We start from the raw sequence: 26,314 nt of genomic DNA on the forward strand, positions 1-26,314 counted from the left end.
TGGAATGCCTTTTACTCATTTCTAGTCAACTAGGTAAATCTCTCTGGGGCTCCATTCCAAAACACTTTCCCACGTTGTAGTAATAAATACACCAATATAAGGAATAAGCTTCAAAAGGACTTGAATTTTGAATCATGTTTTGAAGGATAAGTAGAATTTTAGTATTTTTTTTCTGGGTGAACTTGTTTTATTTTTTCAAAGAAATAATTTTGCTTATTGAAAAGTCATACTCATTGCTAAAAAAGAAAATATAAATTAAAATAAGACCGTAAAAGTCAATTGGTAATTCTAAAACCCAGATAAATTACTATTTGAGTATTGCATATTTACATGTCTAAGATTACTAGGCATACCATTTATAATGTTTTTTTTTAAATTCTAATTTTATTTTATAAATTCACATCCAAGTTAGCTTATAGTGCAACAATGATTTCAGGAGTAGATGCCTTAGTGCCCCTTACCCATTTAGCCCATCCCCCCTCCCTCAACCCCTCCATTAACCCTCTGTTTGTTCTCCATTTAAGAGTCTCTTACGTTTTTGTCCCCCTCCCTGTTTTTGTATTATTTTTGCTTCCCTTCCCTTACATCCATCTGTTTTGTATCTTGAAGTCCTCATATGAGTGAAGTCCTATGATACTTGTCTTTCTCTGACTAATTTCGCTTAACATAATACCCTCTAGTTCCATCCATGTAGTTGCAAATGGCAAGATTTCATTCTTTTTGATTGCCGAGTAATACTCCATTGTATATATACACCACATCTTTATCCATTCATCCATCGATGGACATTTGGGCTCTTTCCATACTTTGGCTATTGTTGATAGTGCTGCTATAAACATTGGGGTGCTTGTGCCCCTTCGAAACAGCACACCTGTATCCCTTGGATAAATACCTAGTAGTACAATTGTAGGGTCGTAGGTTCTATTTTTAATATGTCATTTGCAAACATCTTCTCCCATTCTGTCGGTTGCCTTTTAGTTTGTTGATTGTTTCCTTCGCTGTGCAGAAGCTTTTTATTTTGATGAGGTCCCCATAGTTCATTTTTGCTTTTGTTTCTCTTGCCTCCGGAGACACGTTGAGTTAGAAGTTGCTGCGGCCAAGATCAAAGAGGTTTTTGCCTGCTTTCTTCTCAAGTATCTTGATGGCTTCCTGTCTTACATTCAGGTCTTAAATCCATTTTGAGTGTATTTTTGTGTATGATGTAAGAAAGTGATCCGGTTTCATTTTTCTGCATGTTGCTCTCCAGTTTTCCCGGCACCACTTGCTGAAGAGACTGTCTTTGTTTTATTGGATATTCTTTCCTGCTTTGTCAAAGATTAGTTGGCCATACGTTTGTGACTCCATTTCTGGGTTCTCTATTCTGTTCCATTGATCTGAGTGTCTGTTTTTGTGCCAAGGATAAGTAGAATTTTAATACATAGAAAAGGACATTCCAGGCAGAGGGAACAGCATATGCAAAACCTCATGGTTTTGGTATATGCTATGTGTGAGAACACAGCAAAACTGTTATTAAGTTGGTAGGAAATTATCAAAGCAGATTAAATATAGCATATCTTCAAGACTGATATTTTGAGTATGTATTCATATAGATGAATGAGATAAATACATAAGCCACATTTCTGTCAGAATCAATTTCTTATTAAGCTATGGCAATACAGAATGCTTTATCTTGTTTTTCTACCTTTAGTAGCTGTGTAAACCACCTATTCATTTATAAAATGGAGAGACGTCTAATAGCTTCACCAGAGTTACTCTACCTTATAAAGTACTTAGAACAATGCCTAACACACACTAAAAAATAATAGCTAATGTTAGTTAATGACCTTACAGAGTCAACTGAAGTTGCTCCTAATTTGTAGCTTTAATTAACAATAATTACTTTAGCCTCTGATTTTTTTTGTCCTGCAAACATAAATGCTTTAAAACACAAGGTTTTTTTTTAGTGGATCCATGACAAAAGCCTGAAAAGTAGATCAGAAACTAATAACCACATTTTGTCCCATAGCCCAAGGCCATTTTGGAGGAAGTGGCAATCATCGGAGCAAAGACAAACCCCAGGCTATTTTTTGAAGCTTCAGATGAGTAGAACTAATCACAGAAAAGCTTGAAGTTTGCTGCTTTAAAGGTATTCACTATTTAAAGGAACCTCCAAATAATTATGTTGAGGAAGGAATCCTTCATCCAAAATCTGCTTGTGATAAATTGCTTTCTTTCTCAAACTGAGGTTCAACTAAAATACCAAAACTTTTTCAAACATCTGAAGAGTGGTGGTGCTTTTCAAGAGGGTGCTAAACCTGAATCCAAGTGATATCCTTTAAGAAATGATCAGTATTTTACTTGCAGATGACAGCCATTAATTAGATACATGACCAACAGTCACAAAAGTGATTGTGTGCCTTGTGTTTGTTCCAACAAGAAGAAAACAAATAGGTCAAGGTATATTATTGCTGGCTGTGCTCACTAGGACCTGCTAGTGTATATTATAGGATAGCAATTTCTAGGTTCATCCATGGCTGTTCAAAATAGTTCCTAATGCCAGTAAATCATTTGACACCTTCATGAAAATTAGTAACAGCAACTTCTCTGGCCTGCTGCTGGGGAGGCTTTGAGGCTTGAGATCAGCAACAAGCAGAGAGAAGGCATTTTGACTGGAGAGTCTGTGCCTGTCCCCCTACTTGGTATCTGATTGTAGTTATAAATATTAGTCATCTGTCATAAAGCTGTGGTTTTCAGGGGTTGTCAGGAGCATCAGAAGTTTGGGGAGGCGGCTACCGCTACCAAACCTTCGGCCTTTTGCTTGTTACTTTCGCCGCGTCTAGAAAACTCCAGCCATTTATTTAATAAATTTGAGCGCTGCTTTGTGCAAAGTGCCTAAGCAGACAGCAGCGAGTAGAGCCAAACATGAGTTTTCCTCTTCTTGGCTCTATCTCCTTGAAGTTATCTGGTTCGGCTGCAAAAGCAGGCAATGTTGTGGACAGGGAGGTGGAGCAGGGAACTGGGGCTGAGCACTGTGAAGAGGGGGCCGTTGCCTCGGTGACCCTCACGGAGACATGGCAGGATCATCCCTGCCCGCAGCAGCGTGCTGACAACAACCCCTGTACTCAAGATGATAATAGCTGGAGAATGAGGTCCACCCGATCCTGCCACACCTCAGGCTTGAAATCACAGAGACAAACACATTCCCCTGGCTCAGCAGGCGATGTGAAAACGGTGCCTCCGTTTCACTTTACTGGAGGATTCAAGAGTTTGAAACATCCGTAGTGCTGAAATGATATAAAACTGTTTTAAAGGAGTCTCATGTAATGGGGATATCTCACAATATATTTTAGTTATGTTCCCGAAAGCAAACTTTGTGACTGGGAAGAATGTGTTGAATGAGCGAGGAGCTTGGGGGATATACAGGCTGGTGACGGTGCTAACAACAGAATTATGTGGTAAAAATGTCATTATACTGTATTTCCCTCATTTATTCATTCTCTCACTCTCCTGGACAATTATTTCCTTCCTTCCTTCCTTCCTTCCTTCCTTCCTTTATTTTTCCCCTCAATTTTTCCAGATTACCCCTTTCTGACTTCGAGTTGGTCATCTCGATTTCGATTTCATCAAGAAGATAGAGACAATAAGAATAGACCCACCAGGGGCGCCTGGGGGGCTCAGTTGGATAAGTGTTAGACTTTGGCTCAGGTCATGATCTCACAGTTTGTGGGTTCGAGCCCCGCACTGGGCTCTGTGCTGACAGCTCAGAGCCTAGAGCCTGCTTTGGATTCTGTGTCTCCCTCTCTCTCTGTTCCTCCCCCACTCATGCTCTGTCTCTCAAAAATAAATGTTAAAAATTTTTTTTTAATAAAAAAAAAAAAAATGGACCCACCAGGACCTCCCGCCACTGCATCTACCCTCTTGTGTGGGTACATGCTGTCATCTTCCCCAACTTGTCGATTCCCTTATCCCTTTAGCCTTAAAATAAAGCTATCTGTACTTGCCAGCTCCTGTTTCCCTTGTCTGTTCTGAACCCACTTCATTTGCCCTCTTGTTCAGGCCACCAGTGGCGTCTGTAATGTGAAATACGAGCCATCACTTCCAGTCCTCCTCCCGTTTACTCTCAGCGTTTGGCCCGGCTGATTCCTCCTCTTCTTTGAAACACATTCTTCCTTGGCCTTGAGAATACTATACCCTCCCATTTTCCCTTCCGCCTCTCTGGTCCTTCTCTCTCATCTCTTAGCATTGTCTTCTCTTTACAATTTTCTCTCATTTCCCTGGTTGACCTCCTGCAGTATATTGTCAGCATTCAAGTTCATATATTCCCAGCCTTTCAGCCTGGCTGTCTAATAGATACACCAAACAATGTCATTTCTGCTCCTTGCTCCCCAAAGCTGTCACCTTTGTCCTACTTCCATCTCACTTGCAACTTCAGGCCACAGCCCTAATGTCACCTTGACTGTTCTCTTTCATACCTCTCATCCAATTGCCCAGCAAATGCTATTGGCTCTAACGACCCTGAGACCGAGACCTGAGCCGAAATCGAGAGTCGGATCCTTAATAGACTTGAACCACCCAGGCGCCCCCATCCTAACCATTTTTAAGTGTATGCTTCAGTGTTAAGTATATTTGCATTTTGGGGTAGCCAATTAGCAGAACTTTTCCATCTCACAGAATTGAAGCTATATTCATTAAACAACTCCCTCATGTCCCCCTCCCCCCAGCCCCTGCAACCACCATTCTAACTTTTTGTTTCTATGAATTTGACTGCCTTCGATAGCTCATAAAAGTGGAATCCTTCAATATTTGTCTTTTTGTGCCTGACTTATTTCACGTAGCTTGGTGTCCGCAAGGCCCGTCTATATAGTAACGTGTTAGAATTCCCTTCATTTTTAAGGTGGAATAATATTCCATTGTATGTATACATATGTGCACACACACACACCCACACCACATTTTATCCTTTCATCTGTCAATGGACACGTAGCCTGCTTCCGTCTCTTGGCTGCTGGGAGTAGTGCTGTTATGATACACAGACCCTGCTTTCAATTCCTTCGGTTTTATAACCAGGAAGTAGACTTACTGGATCAAACAGCAATTCTATTTTTCATTTTTTGAGGAACTGGCATACTATTTCTCATAGTGACCACACCGTTTAAAATTTCCTAGTAATTTTTCAACAAAGGGCCTTGTGCTTTCATTTGGTACCCAAGCCCATGGATTACCGGTTCTGCCTGGGTCTTCCCACTTCCCACGTGGTCCAAGTCACCGGCCTTTTGTTTAGATTATTGCCACAGTCTCCTAACAGGTTCCTCGGCTTTCATGTCATCTCAACCCAGGATCCAAAGATTCTTTTAAAACGTGAATTCGGTCTTGTCATTGTTCAGCTCTCCCATCTCAGGATACTACATGATCCTCCCCCTGCCCCCCACCATTGCTTCTCAGACCCCACATCCCGTTTGTCTCCCTCAGTCACTCCTCTCCAACCACACTGAGCTCCTTCCCTGCTCCTTGAACTTCCCATGCTCTCTGCTTCCTCTGCCTAAGAAAGGACTGCTTTCAGGCATCTTCATGGCTCAGTCTCTTCCTTCCTTTATTTCTTTTTTTTTTTTTTTTACAGCCCACCCACGTCCCCCGTTCAGATCTTACTCAAGAACATCTCAGTCAATTCTTCCCTGACCACTTTATTTAAAATAACACCCCCACCCCTATATCAACACTGTATCCCTCTTCTCTGCTTCATTTGTCTCCATTATCCTTATTACCATCTGACATTCAGTAGATTTTATGATTAATTTGTTAATCTCCCTCCCCCACTAGAATGTAAGCTTCATGAGGGCAGAGACTTTCCTCTGTTTTATTCACTGCCGTCTCCCCAGAGTCTAGAACCATGTGTGACATGTAGGAACTTAGTATCTGTTGCGTGAATGGACGAGTGAGGTAGTCTTAGTGCAGTAATTTTCATAATCTCATTCAAAGTCCCAATGTTAGAGTATCAGCTGACCAGGAGATTATTTCTGAGATGCTGAGGAAATTACTAGGGCTGCATCTAAGTTGTCAGTGTTTTCCAGATGAAAAAAAAAACCAATATGGTGTGTATATAAATAGAAAGATGCATTAAAAGGAATTGGCTCATGCGATGGCGGAGGCTGAGAAGTCCCAAGATCTGCAAGGTGAGTCGGCAAGCCCGAGGACCAGGGGACTCACTGGAGCAGGTCCAGTGAAAGACCACAGGCTCGAGACTGAGGATGAGCTGATGTAGGGGTTTAAGCCTGAAGGCAGGAGAAAGCCAAGTGTTCCCACTTGAAGGCAGTCGCAGGACCAATTCTCTCTTACTTGTAGGGGGGAAGTTCTGTTGATTCCTTCCAGTGAATGCACGAGGCTCTTCTACATCAGAGAAGGGCGATCTGTGGCACTCAGTCTACCAATTGGAATACCAATCTCATGCCGGAATGATGTTTGACCAAATGTCTGAGCACCTGGTGGCCCAGTCAAATGGACACATAAAATTAACCATCGCAGTCAGACTTTTTTAATTCAGAAAAGATTGGGTATAGTAATTTTAATCTGCGTTCCTCTATAGGATTGACTGTAGAGAGTCTACTCAAAACAATAGAGGCCGCTACTGTTTTAGATATTCGGGACCTGGAAAATCGTTGTGATTTATAAGTGACACATTGATAAGATTAAAAACAAAAAAATTTGCTTGCATCAGCTAAATTGAGTTATTCTAATTTAGCTTTCTTCCTGAAGCTAACTGGGATCATGGCTTTAGCTCCTTCGGCTTAACGGTGTTTTATCTTTTCTGAACATGAGGAATGTTTTTCTTGTCTTATTTGTGGAGAATGCTTGGAAGTAGGGTGCCTGTTATTCCGGATTAGTGGACACGACAGTAGAAAAATCACCCTAGCCTCTTTGGCTTTGACTTCTTGTAGCTCTGATCTGTGGATTAGAGACCCCTAGAATGTTCCTTGTTCCATGTGGTTAACAGAATTCATATTTTTTACCCACCAGGCAGACAAGACCTGATTGTTTATGACAAAAGGCTTGACCCACCACAGTAGCTATTGCACACACCGAGGCTGGAAAGGCCAAAGCCACAGATGAACTTCTGCCCGATTCAAAGATCCGGAGGCTCCTGGCTTTTGTGCATAAACACACAATGAATGAAAGAAGCCCCTCAAGTCTGCATCGGACGCCCGTGCCTTCACTTTCCGTAAGTCCCAGCTCACGTGACATCTCTTGCTTAATTGCCCTTTAAACTGTTTTATGGCTTTATAGCAGCCTATAAAAGGTGATTTCCAAATATGACAAGTGCTGCAAGGCTGAAGGGGAGAGTTACCCTTCCCAAGAGAGGGGTGAGGAGCTGCCCGAGAGCGGGGTGCCATGGGGCGATACTCGGGAAGAAGCTTCCGGTTAGTCCTCCTGTGCGCGGTGAGCGTCCTCCTGTTCGTGATGGAGCTGGTGATCGCCAACATAGGCAACTCCCTCTCCCTGGCCTCCGATGCCTTCGCCGTCCTCTCCCACTTTGTTTCCATGATCATCGCCTGGCTTGGCGTGAGGGCCAGCAGGATAAAACGGCACAGGAAGAGCACTTTCGGCTTTCTCCGGGCAGATGTGGTGGGAGCGTTTGGCAACTCCATTTTTGCCGTGGCTCTGATGTTCAGCATCCTGGTGGAAGCTGTCAAAAGGTATATCGATCCCCAGAAGACAGAGGAGCCACTGCTGGTTCTCAGTGCTGGAGTTATTGGCCTCTTCTTCAGTGTCCTTAACTATGTCACCTTGGATTGCTGTTACTGCACGGCACACAGGCCCCAGGGAGACACTGAAACAGGTAAATAGCTCCTTAGATGTTATAGCAGATGTGGTCGGCCTCGTGGCTGGTGCCGTCTGCGGGGGCCTCTGATGGTGCTTTTGAGACAGGCCCAGCTCGTTTGGTCGGCCTCGTGTCCATGACTTCACAAAAGATCTTTCTCAAAGGAGTTGCTTCCAGGCCAAATTTGCTGGTGAGCTGGGTGGCCACAAGCCGCTTTCATCTTGGGGGCTTTAATTTTTAGTCACCAGGAATGAAAAGTGTTCAGAGAGGTAGACAGGGAGTAAAGGTACTGAGCAGGGCCATGAAGGGAGCAATTTGAAAGAAAGTGGATGTGGCATTGAAAACAGTCTCCTTTAATAAGTGGCCAGATGCGACACGGCTGTGTTTGAATTTAAAAATAATATTTTAGAGTCCCCATAAAATATGTTTAAGAAAATACTGGGCCCTCTAACCAGCTGATATCAAGCAAAGGGTCAAACAAGTGTCTTGGCTGACAAATTCATAGGACTATATACTGGAAGAATTTACAGAAAATGGGGAGAGAAAAAATAAAGGAGATGATCTAGTGAACTTAGTTCTTTTTAAGATGGAAATATTTGGACTTATTGTATGCATCCATTCTATTTGACAAAAAGAAAAACTATTTACACATGAAACTTTTGGAAGGGCTTAAGAGTGGGTACCACTCATTGGGCCATCTGTCAAAAAATGGAGTTAAATCTTGGGAGAGAGCAGTTGACTCTAAAGCAATGAATCCAAATGATAAATCATTAGATGAAAATGTTTCTTTATTCCTACAGTAGGAATTAAACATATATATAAAGAGCTTCTTGCAGAAGAGAGAAATTTCCAGTGCTTTTTAAAAGAGTCCCATAACATGAACAGACCAGATTCAAATCATGGCTTTACCACAGGGCAGCATTCGAGTTAGCTCAGCTAGCCTGTCTGCCCACAGGTAATATGAAAGTAGGAAGCACCAAGTGATCCTGAGTGTTTAGCACTTAACAGGCACTTGGTAAAGAGTAACTTGTTTTTTAAAAAAATCACAATGCATGGGGCGCCTGGGCGGCTCAGTTGGTTAAACTCTCAGTTTTGGCTCAGGTCATGGTTTGTGAGATCAAGCCCTGTGTTGGGCTCCGTGCAGACAGTGTGGAACCTGCTTGGGAATCTCTCTCTCTCTCTCTCTCTCTCTCTCTCTCTCTCTCTCTCTCTCTCCCTCTCTCTCTTTCTCTCTGCCCTTCTTCCACTCTCTCTCACTCAAGATAAATAAACTTAGAAAAAAATCACAATGTAAGCTTTTGAATTATGTAATAATCCAGTATTATTGAATTCTAATTGCTCATCTGGATTTGAAGAAATTTTAAGATTTTCCTTATTTGATGCTGATCAGTTTTCTCTGGGTTTGGATTTTTCATTTTATTCCTTCTGCCTTTGCTCCCAGTGTAAATTATGTCCACTAGGTCCAGTCTTTTATGCTATCTCTGTCTAAATTTCCCGATTAGTAGAATGTATGTTATGAGAGCACCTATAGTATGTATTAAGGATAAAAGGGAACAAAGAAGAAAATAGAACCTATATCTTTATTCAATTTAATGAATCAGTTAAAACCTTATCCTTTTAAAAAGACAATTAGTTAATTTGAGACCCTAAGCCTTGTTTACATCAGTCATCATGTAGAAATTATTACTTGAGACTCCAGATTATAAAATTCACATATCTGATGTAAGAAAAATATATTTCTTATTGCTAAGTATAATTTTAAGGCAAGGAAGTGGATTTCAAACAAATGGTTAGTTTCAGCTTTGGAAGTGTCATCATCACTAAACTTACCATTGTGTTTCAGACATATGGTATATTTTAGGCAAAAATATACATACAATAAAAAAATTTTAGGCAAAAGGTTTAACTCTGACCAATGTGAGAATTGATAGACAAGTATAATTTTATTTTTATAAATTGAATTATTGTCATATAGGTCTTAGATTAGCTCTTGTTTGGGAAGTGCTGCTTTCTAATGTTTATGTCCATGCTAAGACAACAAAAAGAGGCTTAAGACAAATATTTCACCCTGATCATATCAGTTTCTATTGCCTAAATTCCAGAATATCTATCTTCTTTTGAAGTGTTGGATGCTATACAATATTCTACTTTATATAACTAAGTACAGTGATAGGTATACACATAGAGCTAATGATTTAAGATCCACATTCTGTGTTCACTTTCTTTTGATAGCTTTTGGTATTGCATTCTTCTGGTAGAAATTTTAGAATGTGTAAACCCTCCAAGTAATTTTAAGATAGCTACTTTGTTTTGCATTTATTGAGTTATGTACTTAGCACTTTTAGTAAAACATACATTTTGGTATCTTCCCATTACCTAAAAAAGTTTAAAGTAAACATTTGGATGAATCTCAGAAACTGACATTACCCCATTTTAATTGTCTTCCATTTCAAGGAGAAATTGATTAATCCATACACATTAATTGATACCAGGAGGTATACAATATGAGAGAACAATGACTCTTGACTTCAGAAGATTTGACGTCCATTTAGGATAAAGAATTTCTGTATGCCTAGAACCCTAGCTTGCAGTGCTGTGGTCCCTCCTGGGTTAGTGATCAGAGTCAGGATAATCTATCACTGCTTCTGTGGGATCTGTGGCCAGAAAGTTTTTACTTAGCAAGTCTTCAGTCTCTTTTGGTTCTGTGGATCTTTAACTGGTTCTGCTGGATCCGTCTGATGTGGGAATTGTATCAGTTACATCTGCTGTCTGAGGTCATAGGAAAGTAAAATATAAGATCACTAACTCTAAATATTAATAGAATAGACTGTCTAAACTGTTAAGACTTTAAAATATCCGTGAGTTTCAAGGAGTAAGAAAGGTTGGAAAATCAGACAGATGGAGCCAGAAATTAAACAATAAAACAAAACAAAACAAAACAAGAAACCCTGGGAGAAAAGAATGTAGAAGATTCAGCTGAAGGACCCCGGAAACCCTGGGTCAATCCCTCGCTGGCATGAGTCCATCCCTGCCATGAAAAGTGATAGGGGAGTAGGTATTTTTGGCTAAAGTAAAAGGAAAAAATGAAAAAAGTAAAAATCACAAGCATGGAAGAAAAAACAAACAAGGGGGAAAGTCTGAAATGTAGATGGTTACGTGTGTGTTTGGGGAAAGAGCAAGAGGTTAAAACAACATGTAGATTCAGATCCCAAGAAATATGTGACACCAGCTTTCTTTCTCTAGACTTAAGGACTAAATCTGCTGTGCTTACAGTTTTTCCTACTCCTTGTTTCCTTGACTTTCCTTGACTTTCACATTGTCTTTTATGTTTTGTTTTGTTTTTAAAAATTGAGTTTTCTTTAAAATATAACTACTGTAACTCTCTATGCACTTGCCCTATATTGAACAGATACCTTTATATACATTGGCCTTATTTTAAACCAAAGACAATTTTGTGTAGATCTGTCTGGGATATATTAGGCTTGCCATTTATATAATTTATAGGTGAACAATTTATATCTGAAATATCTGCTTATTACTTTTATTTTATTTTTTTTACAAAATGCCTTTCCTTTGAATTTATTTAAATTGTTTTCGTTTTGAGTCCAAATTGTGCTCATTCTCTCTCTCTCTCTCTCTCTCTCTCTCTCTCTCTCTCCTCTTCCCCCCCCCCCCCATCCCCCAGCCTCCTCCTCCCACCCTCCCTGTCCCTGTCCCTTTAGCCACCTTTCTGGCATTATGTTTCTCCAACCAAATCGCTGGAGGCAGTGACAGCACAGTAATCAACCAGACACACTGTTGTGGAAGGTTGTAACACACTGCTGATTGGTTGTTCTCACAAGCTTCTAATTTAGACTCAGTACTAGTTAAGACTCAATACCATAACCTGATGGGAGACTTTCACATGGACAGTCCTGTAGACCCTGAAAGCAAATCTGGTTTCCTTTCCTTGTAGAGCAAATTTGATCCAGAAACCAGCAAAATAAGCAAGGCACTGAGATTTTAGGAGAGGCAAGGGGGAATCGGCTTCCTATCTCCCAGTAGCAAATACCGGGGAGTGAATAAGAGGTCAGAAACTGCACCATGGAACACAGCTTTTCAAACTGGAAAGGGAAAGTTTTCTGGGCAGAGCTTCCCTGAGTTCTGTGTCTAGTTCACAGGAATGATTGGGAGTTTACAATATTATTACATCATTTTAAGAATCATGCTTAATTCCCAAACCTGTTACTTTGCCACTTGTCCATACCTGACACTGTTGTTTTCCAAGCACTGTGTTGGATTTTGAACAATTAACTTCCACGTGAGGGTTCAGTGGTAAGTGTACATACACACACACACACACACACACACACACACACACACACACACACACCTATCATAGATTACAGTGTCTCTCCCATGCTAGATGCTCCTTATATTCCCTTACATCTCTTTCCATGTGTTCATGACAGCTTGGTGAGCCCCTCCTCTCTCTTTTTGCCCAATTACAGCATTCTGGGTCAGTTCTAGGGAGTGAATAAGAAAGATTAACAAAAGATTGAAAAATAGGTGCTAGTACACATTTGTGAAGTCAAATTCAACTGAAGGGGAAAAAAAAAAAAGGATAAACCAGTTCCTTGTTCTCAGCCATTTTCTTCTAACATGCAGAGGCTATTCTGATATCTGAGTTAAATGTTAATGAAAACCAAGTGTTTACTGACATCCATGGGTTGTCGGGCACTCGGGAAGTGTACAGACAATAGTCACCGCACTGTGTGGCATACATTTGGAGAGCTGCATGTCTTATGAAATAATTAGAACGTATTGCATTGATTTGCAGAATTGTATGTATTGTGACAGAATATTTGCTATTTACATTTTACAGACAAGAAAACAGAGGTAGAGTCAGGTCCATGGTCATACAGGTAGTTCATGGTAGGGCACAAAGAAATTACAAGGTTGAGTCTAGGCCCTTAATTAAAGACCTACTCTGCTTCACCAAAACAAACAAACAAAACAAAAACAAAACAAAAACAAAAACAAAACAAAAAAAAACACTGAAAATTTGCTCAGCAATAATCACAAAATAACATGTCAAACAGTGCCAATTAATACACTAAAAATTGAATCCCAGTAGCTGACTGACCTCTAGAAAGATACTCAAACTTTCTAAACCTCAGTTTCTCTGTCTGTAAAGTGGGTAGTGTCTATCTTTTAAGATGTTGCAAGGATGAAATTATATTGTGTGTGTGAACTTGTCGACACAGTGCTTGGTGGTAGTGGATGATAGTGATTGTCCAAGGACTGAAGGGCAAAGAATGAATGAAGTATCAGTAACACCCCTCTGGGGACAAGTCCCTTGCTTTACTTCACAGCCATGACACAGAGCCCACCTTATCCTGGACCAACACTCATAACTGTTTGCTGTTAGTTATGCATTTGACCAATACACACCCATCGCTACTCCTGGAAAACCACACAAAACATGTATCTTACTGATGACAAGTTAGTAGCATCCTTACTAGGATGAACCAAAGGGAACATGGACCAGTCACTGGAAAACACGTGTTCTAGCCCTTCTTCCCTCATGTACTGGGTCTGATAATGGAGAAGATACTTAACCATTTTGAGCTTCATCTCATGTATCATTACACCGACTTTAAAGAATCAATATGCTTTTCTTTTGTTAAGTAATACCTTCATGATGCACGATTTTTCAAAGGGTTCTTGTAAATGTTACTTTCCTCGTTTTCCGTGTTCAAGATAACACTTTGTAGAAGGGCATTGGTTATATTTTTCAACTGTTAAAAATTATATTATTTTTAAATATATTTTTAATATGTTTATTTTTGAGAGAGAGAGAGAGAGCAAGCATGAGCTGGGGAGGGGCAGAGAGAGAAGGAGACACAGAATCTGAAATGGGCTCCAGGCTCTGAGCTGTCAGCACAGAGCCCAAGGCAGGACTCGAACTCACAAACTTGTGACCTGAGCCAAAGCCAGATGCTTAACCGACTGAGCCACCCAGGTGCTCCAAAAAATTATATATTTTAAACCTTTGTCATGGTATTAACATCAGACTATCACATTCATGAAAATAATGCAAGTGTAGTTCATATTTCCAAGTTGCAAATGAAGAAGCCGAGGCACCAAATGTTTTAATGTTAACTCACAGTTGATGCTGGAACCAGGACTTTGCATTTCCATACCTCTATCCTGCCATAAGGTGATTTGCCTTTTAAACATTTCCCTACAGTTCTGACTAGTGAGTAATGACATCCCCATTCACCTTGCTCATAGGCCTAATTTTCCAAGAAGGTGGGGTGAGAGTAAACTTACTCTTTTGGTTTTCTTTTGCCAGATGCTTACAGGATGTAAAGGACATATTTGTTATTTTTCTCCTTTGTCTTGGTCTTTTGACAGAGACAGTAGTCAACACAGTTTTTAGAAAACATTATGTGTAACTGTCTCTGATGACTATGACGTGCCATCATTTTTTATAAGTGGCCATAAATCTAGTGACTCCTTTTTCTTAGAATGTTTTCCAAAGTCCACATCCTGATATTTATTGTTTACCTTTGAGAAGGTGTCTTGAGAGAATTTTGAGGAAAGTAATTTTCTTTAATTTTTAAAAATACTTATTTTTGAGAGACAGAGAGAGAGAGAGAGAGCATGAGCAGGGGCAGGGGCAAAGAGAGAGAGGGAGATACAGGATCCGAAGCAGGCTCCAGGCTCTGAGCTGTCAGCACAGAGCCCGATGCGGGGCTTGAACCCACGAACCGTGGGATCATGACCTGAGCCGAAGTCGGACGCCTAGCTGACTGAGCCACCCAGGCGCCCCGGAAGTAATTTTTGATGAAGCCTATCTATGCTCTTGCTCTTTATCTGCAGTGACAACACTAAAAATGTATCAACCCAAAAGACAATAGGAAAAAGATGATCCTAACTCAGACCAATGAGAACTAGAGATTTGTTCCTTACGGGGGAGCGGCAGAGAAGTCAGGTTTGAAGGAGGTACTGTCTGGAGGGTCCACTTGTTTTCTGTAGGATTCTTTACCTGAAGAAACTGCCTTGAGATTTTGTAGGACAGAGTAAGAACGGAGCCAACATCCAGCTCTATAGCTGGTGACTAGAGTCAATTGAGGAGATTGGACATTATAGAGCCAATAAATAACTTCCACCTTGAGGCTTGAGCTAGGTGAGGATGAAGGAATCAAAGATGGTCAGATAGCAATAAGAAGAGTAGTTCAGTTCTTGACAAAAGCCGGATGGGAGAAGGTACTTTCAGTATCGTAATAGATTTCCTAGCACTCATCTCAGTAGTAAACATACCCTTCCTCTTGCAAGCAGAGCTCAACAACTTGGGGAGCAGAGGTGGGTCCCTACACACACAGAATGTACATTCTCTGAAGGCAAACAGTTGGAAGGGTAAAGCCCAAGAGGGGCTGGGCCAGGCTTCTTCCATTCTTTCAACTAAACCTACCACTGAGAGAAGAACTTCCCACTCCAGGAGTGACTTCTTACCTGAAAGTTGGAGAGGGAATGAAGGGGGTCAGACAGAGACCACCCGAGAGTGTCCCTCATGGAAACATGAGACAAGAGGAATGGAGGTCTCCCCCTACTCTCAGCTGCTATGTGTTCTCTTCACTCATGACTCTCCTTGAAGGACTAGATGAACAGGTCTGTGTGGCCCACTTTCTTAAGCTGTGTGCTCCCAATACCAACCATGTTTTCTTTGGGTATTCTTCTTGGGACGAAGGCTTGGCAATTTTGATCCCACCCGCCCCCAATGACTGAAGCGGATTAGAAGAATAAGCATATTAGTGAAATCAACTCTGAGCCTCCACAGGTGTTCAGAAATTACATTGTGACATGAAATTATAGCATCGAGATATTTTAAGAATTCAATGTCAACAATGTAAAAATGCCCCCAATTTAAACATGATTCTCCTCACAATATCAAATTATGAGAGAAAAATTAAAATTCCAAATTAGGTATGTTTGACCTTCTGAGTTACTATTCAGAGAAATCAAAGCTTGTGATTATTAATTTAAAGGACAGACCAAAGGCAAGTCAAAATGCAACCGTAATTGAGGCGCTTGGGTGGCTCAGTCGGTTGAGCGTCCGACTTCGGCTCAGGTCATGATCACATGGTTCGTGGGTTCGAGCCCTGTGTCAGGCTCTGTGCTGACAGCTCAGAGCCTGGAGGCTGCTTCGGATTCTGTGTCTCCCTCTCTTGCTGCCGCTCCCCTGTTCATGCTCTCTCTCTCTCTCTCTCTCTCTCTCAAAAATAAACATTAAAAAAATTTTAAAACAATGAAACCATAAAACCCCGAATCTTCTTCACTTTGAGCTCAGTCTCTGTTCGAGTGTAGTCCTGCCTGGTAGACACAGGGCTCCTCCAGTAGTTTCAGCCTGAATTGTCTTCCACTGGGGTGGATGTCATTCCTTCAGGACATCCAAGTTGGGTAAGTTTGGCACCAAGACTTCCATGTGCTCCACTTTTTAAAGGTCTCCATCGTTGGTTTTCTTCAGTTTTGCTACAATATTTCCCTCCGTGAATTTCTTTTTATTTATCCCACCTGAGAGTCACTGTGCTTCCCAAATCTAAGCATTTTAATCTCTTTTACATTCAGATACCATCTCTTCTGTTTTGTCCCTCCCCTGTTCCTTCTATTTTCTCCTTCTGCGACACTAATTACGTAATATCAGATCTTCTTACTCTGTCCTCCGTTATTTTGTATACGCTTTGTCATATTTCCCACTTCTTGTTGTTCTGTGTTGTATTCTTAGATTCTAGGTAATTCTTAAGATTTGTCTTCACTTTTTCTGAAACTGATACTGGTACAACATGTGTGTGTGCTTCTTTGCCATTTTGCCACGTGTAGATTTGTGTGACCGTCAAAATCAAGATACAGAATGATTACATCACCATGAAGATACCCCTCTTGCCTTTTATTTTATTTTATTTTATTTTATTTTATTTTATTTTTTATTCCTACTCTGAGTCCCTATCTCTATGCCCTCAAAACCACTATTCTGTTTTCCATTTTCATAATATTATAATTTCAAAAATGTTATGTAAATAGAATCATACATACGTGACCTTTAAAAATGGCCTTTTTCTTTCAGGATAATGCCCTTAAGATCATCCAAGTTGTGCATATCAGTAGTTGGTTTCTTTGTATTGCTGAGTAGTATTCCATGGCATGGATGTAGTTGGATTTTTTTAAAGCCATTCTGCCAATTTTATGCCTTGTAATTGTTATATCTATACCATTTATGTTCAATGCAATTATTAGAGGTTAGGGCTTAACCATTTCATCTTTATTTTCTGTTTGTTCTTTCTGTCTTTCATTTCTGTTTTCCTTTTCCTATCTTCCTTAAACATTTTTTAGAACTCAATTTTGATTTTCCTATTGTTTTGAGTTTTTGAGGGCATCTTGGCATAGCTTTGTTCGTGGTTGCATTACACATATTTAATGTGGTTGCATTACACATACCTAATACTCATCATTACATTACACATACCTAATTAATCACAGTGTGTCAGTACTGGTGTCAGCATTTTACCAGTTTGAGTGAAGTGTACAAACCTAACCTCTCTTTATCATCCCCCATTTATAATTGATATAGTTACTCTAGTTCCTGAGAACTTGTTCACTCTTTTTTTTTTAGGAGTAAATAGAATTTTAATCCATGACTTATTTTGAAAACATTTATTTTCTTTGCTTTTTAGTTTTTTGAGTGGTTTTCAGTCTCCTCTTTTTGAAGTGTCTTTCTTCCCCGCCCCCCCCCCCCCCATCTCTGTTGTGTGGCCAGTATTTACATTCAGCTTCTCTTCTGAGCTGTTTGAGACTTGCATTATTTTTGTTAGCCATGGCATTCACACCATTGTCATCACACTTTGATTCCACATTTTCATCCAGTAGGTGGCCAAACTCTTCACCAGATGCAAACAGACAGGAGTCATTGAGATTTGTCTTTTGTTTTTTTGGTCTATTACTCATTCATTATAAAGGATACAATGTAGGAACAGCCAAAGAGAAGAAATGCCCAGGGCAAGGTATGGGGGAAGGTGTGCAGAACTTCCATGCCCTCTTGGGGTGCACCATTTTGCCAGCATCTTGATGTGTTCACCAACCCAGAAGTTCCTGTCCAGTTTCCCCCTACTTTCTCTCTGTTGTAGGGTAATTGCTGTTATTCTATCTTCAAGTTTGCTGAGTTTTTCCTTTGTCTTTTCCACTCTGCTGTCAAGCCCATCCACTGAATTTTTAATTTTGGTTATTGTATTTTTCTTTTTCTTTTTTTTTATGTTTACTTATTTATTTTGAGAGAGAGAGAGAGGGAGAGAGAGAGAGAGTGCATGAGCAGGGGGGAGGCAGAGAGAGAGGGAGAGAGAGGATCCAAAGCAAGCTCCATGCTGTCAGCACAGATCCTGACATGGGGCTCAATCGCTTGAGCCATGAGATCATGACTGGAGTTGAATTCAAGAGTAGGATGCTTAACTGACTGAGCCACCTAGGCGCCCCTGGTTATTGTATTTTTCAGTTTTAAAATTTCCTTTTAGTTCTTTATTTGTTGAGACTCCTTTTCCCCCCCCATTTATTTCAAGTATATTTGTAATTGCTTGTTGAAGTATTTTTATGATGGCTGCTTTAAAATCCTTGTCAGCTCATACTAACATCTGTGTTATCCAAGCACTGGTATTATTTTTCATCCAAGCACAAATTTCCCTGGTGTTGGTATAATGAAATATTCTCAGTTGAGTCCTGAACATTGGGGTAGTAGGAGACTGTGGATCTTATTTATAATTTCTGTTTGTGGGGCGCCTGGGTGGCTCAGTCGGTTGAGCTGTCTGACTTCGGCTCAGGTCATGATCTTGTGGTTGACGAGTTTGAGCCCTGTGTTGGGCTCTGTGCTGACAGCTCAGAGCCTGGAGCCTGCTTCGGATTCTATGTGTGTCTCTCTCTGCCTCTCCCCAGCTCATGCTCTGTTTCTCTCTGTCTCAAAAGCAAACAGTAAAAAAATAAATAAAATTTCTGTTTGAGCAGTCCTCTGACACTGTGTTGGTAGAAGAAGGGGTTTGTCATTATAAGATGGGAATAGAAATCCACATTCCCACCTGGTCTCTGTTGACACTGGGCAGGGGTGAGAGTCCAGGATCACCATTAGACTTTGACTGATAACACTCTGGCTGGGAGGAGAAGGGCACCTTCTACTGAGTTCTTAATTTTAGCTATTTTTCATTTATAGTGCTTTTATCTTTACTCGCATTTTCCATATCTTCCTTTATTCCTGTGTATTAAATATACTTGGTTTATATTCTGTATCTGATATTTCAACATTGGCAACTTTTACATGTCTGATTTTCCTGTTTATTATTTTTGCTGCTTCTCTCAAGGTGGCTTCCTTTCTTGTGTTTTAAGTGTTTCATTATTTTTTAGTGCGAACTCACTCATGTTCAATGGAACTTTCTCTGAGGGAGTTCTTTGAGGAGTAGATGACGCACATTCTTCCACACAAATATGCATTTGTTTCTGTCGGGTGCCTAAGGGTATTACCAACTTGAGAGAACATAAAAAATTCTTTGCTTGAGATATTGTTATCAACATAGGTAATGTAAACTCAGACTGCATTCTCACATGAAGGCCACGGTGTGGTTTCCACTTTTCCTCTTCACCCATAACCAAGTCTGAAACATGCCCTTTCTTTGTTGTCTTCTTTGCAAGGGGTGAGTTTTTGTTTGTCTGATGGTTTTGTTTCACTTCAACCTTTCACCAAGTGATTGATCTTTGAGGGGATCTCTGATCCAACTCTCCCATTTGCATGGATGTAAGTTCTGTCTCTTATACCATCTGTGTCTATATGGCTATTAAAATTACTTGTTCTTATCAGAAAGATATCTTTAAGTCAGATTCTGGCTTCAACTCTTCTGGTTGGATTTTGGTTTTTACTACATTTTTGGCTTCTGAGTATTTTCTTAATTTCCTGCCACACTTTTTGAAGAGTTCAAAGAAGTCTGACAGAACTACATAATGGAACTACAGAACTACAGAACCCAAACCTAGAGCCCTTAATATAGATAGATTCAGGTTCTCAGAACTCAACACTTAGGATAAACCAGGCCCTTATTACCACGTAAGGACCATAGCAGAGACTCAAGGCTGTCAGATGAAAGGACGGCAGACAGAGGGCACCCTCCTGTTTTCTGTGTCTCCACGATGCCGAAGAGATGGTGCCAGACTGGCCACGACCCAGACCTGCGTACTTAACTCCACTAATAGAGACCTCACAACAAGAGGTTAATTATGTACTAAAATTTCCATATCTGGTACACACACTGCATCCTTTCCCAGAGAGTGACATTTAAAATATTACTGCCTACTCACAGAGTTTAGAAATTTGCAGCAATGACATCCTAGGCTCCATATTTTATTTGTGGCACTTTTTTTTCCTAATCCTTGTGTGTGTGTGTGTGTGTGTGTGCGTGCGTGTGTGTGTGTGTGTGTGTAAGAGAGAGAAAGAGAGAGGGGAGAGAGGAAGAGAGGAATGGAGGAAGAGGGAGGGAGGAAGGAAGAAAGAAAGAAAGAAAGAAAGAAAGAAAGAAAGAAAGAAAGAAAGAAAAGGAAGAAGGAAGGGTGGGAAGAAGATTTTGAATTCCATTTCCATCTTGACCTCCTGTTTCTGGCTCTGTTTACACTCAGTCTCCTGTGAGTGGGCTTTTTCCCATCCTGTACCTCAGGGACCATCGCCGCTGCCTCTAGCTTCAGAACCACTTAGACCTGCGAATCCTGCTCCCTGAGGAAGCTTGTCCCTCATTCCACACGTGATTCAGCTGGAGTGTCAGTCTTAGCGGGTCTCTGAGCTGAAGCTATGTTGAAGGTTTGAAGATCGACCCATTGCTCCAGCTCCTGCTTCATGCTCTTGCAGATACTGTCTTTCCACAGCTGTGGGATGTTTCAGGCCTTGAGTGCCATATCATCCCGCTGAATCTTCTGTTCTGAAGTTTGGGAGGTGCTTCTGGGGTTTTGCTTCCTTTTTGTGTTCTTTCCTCAAAAAGGCTCAGTTGTCAGTGATTAAATGGTTTAATCAATTGCTTAAAATTGTTCCCTTTCCTTCTCTACCACATGTGAGGCTGGCATTTTTGTTGACCTTTTTTCTTTTTACTTTGCCATTGTTTTTTGGGTCAGGCATGTGTTTTTCCCACATAGATTTTTTTTTTTTTCTTAGCACAGTGAGAAAGTGAAATCACTGTTTTCTGGGTCTGCCAAAAGCAACTGTTGTCCAAATAAATCTTGTCAACTCTCACCTCTCTGAGTTGGATCACCTCATTTGAAAAGCACTTTCCACTTAAACAAAAAATGTAACCCAGACCTGGGTCAAACTATCCTATCTTCCCTCAGTCCCCTTCAGTGTGTCTCATCCTCCGTGTGCCTGTCCTGGAGTCCTAACTGTCTATCTCTTGACCCGTTCCCACAGGACACAAGCAAACCCTTGCATCCACAGTAACCGTTTTGATTTGAAGCTCATCTAACAATGCCTTAAATATTCTATTCTAATCTTCCTAGGCTTCTCCTCTCAAATAGTTCCGAATTTTGTGGAAGCTTTGTAAGTCTGTGCCAATCTTTACCCAGTGGTTCCTTGTTCTTGTTGCTGTGTAATGAACCACCACAAATTTAGTGGCATACAATAACAATCATTTTATGATATTTGGGATTCTGTGGCCTGGCGCTTGGAAAGGAGCCAGTGGGAACAGCCTTTCTGCCTCATGATGTCTGGGGCCTCAGCTGGGAAGACTACGAAGTGAGGTAGTGACTTGGTGGCAGGTGGTGGCACCATCATCTGTCTGGCTCGTGGGCTGGAAGGTCTCAATGTCTTGGCTTCCTCACGCTGGGGTGGCCTCAGGACATGGTATGTGGCATCTCAGGGTCTCAAACACGAGTGTCCCATCAAACAAGGTAGACGCTTCAATGCCTTTTCTGGTCCAACCTCAGATTCTATAGATTACGTGCAAGTGATAACATAGAAGGAGGTCAAGCCTGTGGACCCACTTCTGATGGAAGGAGCATCAAGGTCACCCTGTGGGAAAACATGTAGAATAGAAGATATGGTTGTGCCCATCTTTGGAAGAAGCAACCTGCACAGACTGCCCTCAGGTCAACAGTTCATATCACTTCCCATGTACAAAATCCACTCCCCAGGACCCCTGAAGTCTCATCTCATGGGGCATCAGCTTCAGGCCCTGGCTCCTTCCATCTTACTCAAGACCCGGGTGAATGGAGTTCCTCGGGTGAAGTTCCTTGAGTGTCTTCCCCTCCATCTGAAAATCTGTGAACTAGAGATACAAAAGACCTGTTCTCTGCACACCCAGCACACAATGGGGGTGGGCGAGGAACATCACATAGATCCTATATTCCCCAGTTGCTTTTATTTCAGACAGTATTGACAGCTTTAAGAGGAGGACTTTTAGTGGTTCCCTGGATCTGGTTCTCTCTGGTGGTGATGGAAGCATTCCAGAGCCCAGTCAGCTGTCTGAAATCTTGCCTTTCTGCTTCTGAACTGAAGGATTTCTTTGGGAACCAAAGAACCTGATCTGATCTAATCCCCTCTTTAAGAATATTTAAAGAACCCCGGTCTGATCTGATCTAATCCCCTCTTTAAGAATATTTAGATATGTGTGCATTTCCCTTTCTTTTTTGCATCTGTCTCACTTCAGGAAAACTCCCTTCCTCTGGTGCAGCCTTATTGTTTGTGAGAGCAAACTATGCTCTCCCTCTCACTCACTGTACATTAAGTCTGAAGCATAGAGTAAAACCAGTCTTGAAAACTCATGCTCACGAGGACCTGTTAAAACAGCCCTGCAGCTATAACAACAGCCATTTTTTTTCTGTAGGGAATAGGCTCCTGTGATTGCCACGGTCAAATGCTGCCAGGCTCACACTTACTGGAGCCTTAAAACCTTACAGCGCCCGCTCTGTCCCTCCAGACGCTTCAGTCACCCTGTGTTACTTTGGCCTGTACATTCTAAGCTTAATCCTTCTCCAGGCTCCTGCCCACTCACCAGTATGTTAAGGCTTTAGGGAGTAATAAATAATACCCCTTTCTTATTCTCCTAGGTTTGGAAACAATTGTTACGTAAGATATAGGTGACAATTGAGCATAATACCAACTTTATTAGAGGTATGGCTTTGGCTTTGACTATGGCTTTGACGTATAGCAGCAAAAGGCTTAATAGTTCATCCCAGAACTAAACTCACCCACCCCGTCCCAGACCTCCCTCCACGGGGCAGAGACTGTCCCAGGCAGTTTCCTTCCTGGACCTGCAGACCAGGATTGCAGGTCTCTGCGGGAAGGCGAATCTGAAAAAGAAAGGCCAGAAAAGGTCAGCCAAGCATGTTCCAGTCTTTCTCCCACACTTAGTAATCCGGAGTAGTTACCCTGCTTCCAAGAAAAGCTGGGTAAGCGACAGAAGGAGACCAGGAGTGTTACTCCTGTAGAGGTGCGTCTGTGGAGATGCAAAGCTTGGGGAATGGAGAGTCTCCTTAACACAAGAAGCTGTGAGCTCCAGTGTGAACCATGTTCCTTCATTCGTGCTCTTCCTCCCTCCCTTTTTCTTTTATTATTTAATCTATTCTTTATTTTATTTCCTGTCATCCTGTGGGCCACAGACGGAGTGGATACCAGGGGAGACCCCCTGAAGAAGTGGCTTTTGAGGCTTAAGGCATGAGGAGGAGAAGGGCAGAGACTGTTCCAGGAGGTGGGAATAGCATGAGCCAAGTCCTGGAGAATGGACTGGGCGAGATAACCAAAGGAATGAGCATAGACAGACAGGATTAGTGAGCCTAAGACTGAATCCTGGGACACACCAACATTTAGAGACTTAGAGGAGGAGGAGGAGGAACTACCCATGAGATAGAAGGGAAACCAGGAGGTTGCATCGTTCAGCCATCAAATGGAGAAAGTCTTCAAAAAGGAAAGCAAGGTCTTCAGTAACAATTGGTGCAGAGAATTCCAAGAGAGGAGCACAGAAAACCAGTGGATTCAGGCATGAGAAAGTCGTGAGTCAGGCTTTCACAAAGCCTTTCCAGTGGTGTCATGGAGATGGAGGTGGCATTGCATGGGTGACAGAGAGAATGGAATTTGAGGAAGTAAAGACTGTGACAGTGTTTTCAGGAGTTTTTCCTTTGGAGAGAACAGAAAAATGGAGCGGGAATAATTTCCAACATTGGGGAGAAATCCTATTTAGTCTGCCATTTATTTATTTGTTTAAACATGTTTACTTACTTAGAGAGAGAGAGAGAGAGAAGGAGAGAGAGAACGAGTGGGGGAGGGGCAGAAGGAGAGGGAGAGAGAATCCCAAGCTCTGTCAGCGCAGAGCCCAGCATGGGGGAGACATGATTATTAGGGGCTCTGAGTCACCTCCTCACTGCTTAGTAACCAGTCAAGAAAAGGAACCTCTCTCTCTCTCTCTCTCTCTCTCTCTCTCTGTCTGTCTCTGATATATTTTGAAAACCTCAAGAGAAGAACTGTGGTCCGTCCACCTTGGATCAAGCGCCCATCCTTTGAATCACGCATGGTGGCCAGGGAATGAGGAACTATGTTTGGCTCAGCGTCGGTTATATGCCTATGTCTGTGTCCAAAAGGACAGAACTTCTTACCAGAAGGAAGCGGTGGGGGGGGGGGGGGGGGGGGGTCAGGCAACCTAAAACTTTGGCTGACACTTGTACATTACTGGTGGTTACAGATAAAACAGTGCTCGCTTTCTAGAACTCATGGTGATTGTGGCTCCACAATTGTAACAACAGCTATGTCTTCTCTTTGTCTTCATGTTTGTATCTTCATTGTCTTATTTGATGTTCAAAACATGTACATGCCCTAAGTAGTATGAGGTTCTTATTTGCATTTGGCAGATTAGGAAACTAAGGCTCCGAAGTTTAGTTGCTGACTAAGTTGTACGGTAATTTAGTGTCAGAGGTCAAGAATCTTAGTTCTCCTCCAGACCTCATTGTAATATTTAACATAGCTTCTGATTTTTTGATAGTCATAAAGTTATGTCTGTCCATCATGCTGATTCTCTCTGACCTTCTGCCACATGATAAGAGATGATAGAACCATGATGGACAAAGAAGTGTAGTAATAATGATAGCTGCGACGTTTGGAATTTTAGGTTTATGAAACATTTTGTTTTGAATATGTTTATAGTCTTAAAATATTTTATTTAATCATATTTAATCAATTTTACATTCACAATACCTTTTATTAATCAATAGCTAATTAGTTGTAAGCTAAATGGATAATTGGAACCAAAGGGAAATAGACGATCTTATAAAAAATAGTAATCTAAATAACTGGGAAGGGGGTTCCACATTGGCACCTGTCAGAAGTCAACAGTAGTCCTGGGAATGATGACAGCCAGAAGGTAAGGAAAGGATCCGCTCTTTGTCAGCTGTCTACCATGAGAGCATCATGCAGCGTCTCCTCTGTGCTATCTCCTTTTAATTCTCACAGACACTGTGTGAGAGGATATCTCTACCTCCAGATTATAGAGGAGAACATAGACCTCAGAAAAGTTAGGTGACTTGCCCAGTTGCCAACAACTGATGGAGCCAAGATTGTATCCCAGGTTTGAGTGGCTCCAAAACCCACACCTCTCCACTACAGAACCCTGAATATTGGACCACCCCGTTTGGCAGATAAAGGCGAAGGTATTATTTATAGGTTTTATTTAAACCCCCACAATTATTCCTATGACTTCTTGGGCAAATGGACTTTCTCATTTTCATGTACAGTAGTCATGTGGGATATGGTTCTCAGACCCCCAGTGGATACCTGAAACCACAGATAGTACCGAATCCTATATCAACTGTGTTTTTTCCTCTACATACGTATCTGTGGTAAAGTTTAATTTATAAATTAGGCACCGTAAGAGATGAACAATAATAACTAATAATAAAATAGATTATAGAAATGAACTGTAATAAAAATTATGTGAATGTGGTCTCTTTCTCTCTCAAAATATCTCACTGTACTGTACTCTCTCTTCTTGTGATGATGTGAGATGATAAAATGCCTGGGCGATGAGATGAAGGCAGGTAAATGACGTAGGCATCAAGACGTATTGGCAGGCTGCCATTGACCTTCACGTCAGGAGGATCACCTCCCAGAGCACGGCTGACCGCAGGTGACCAAGTCTGTAGAAAGTGGAACGACTATGGTCTAAAAGTTAAGGTGAATCTAGCAGTGAAGAAGTCTGTGTGTGTGAGAATATTTCAGATGGAATTAAATAACACACGTAAAGGCTTTCCGTAAATTATTAAGTGACAGCGGGCGTAACTTAGAGCTAAAACTATTACTGGGTTTGAAATCAACATCGAGGGAGAGTTTCTCCCTGTTTCTTGCAACTTTGAGGCCTTTTTTGGTTTTGCTTCCATTTGAATTGAAAAAAAAATTTTTTTCCTCGTGTTCATCAAGTAGAAGGAATCACACCCAAATACTGTCAGTGAGTGATGAGTTTTGGATGATGTGCTTCTTGAATCCCCAGT

General features: G+C 41.3%; 1 protein-coding gene across 2 annotated transcripts in view; it reads left to right on the forward strand.

The window, feature by feature from the left end:
• The first annotated feature begins 1,060 nt into the window (after positions 1-1,060).
• SLC30A10 (solute carrier family 30 member 10) overlaps positions 1,061-26,314 on the forward strand; it is a 44,107-nt gene continuing 18,853 nt past the window's right edge. The window contains exons 1-2 of one of the 2 annotated variants that reach the window (XM_053908968.1): positions 1,061-2,125; positions 6,991-7,192. Coding sequence is in view for 1 of the 2 variants with exons in the window: in XM_019465654.2 (XP_019321199.1) it covers positions 7,363-7,810 (448 nt within the window). In the remaining variant the exon portion in view is untranslated. Of the gene's footprint in view, positions 2,126-6,990; positions 7,193-7,229; positions 7,811-26,314 lie in introns of those variants that run through there. The other variant, XM_019465654.2, reaches the window with a different exon arrangement.

Source organism: Panthera pardus, unplaced genomic scaffold, assembly GCF_024362965.1.
Source record: "Panthera pardus isolate Hobbes unplaced genomic scaffold, ASM2436296v1 HiC_scaffold_21, whole genome shotgun sequence".
Lineage (NCBI taxonomy): Eukaryota > Metazoa > Chordata > Mammalia > Carnivora > Felidae > Panthera > Panthera pardus.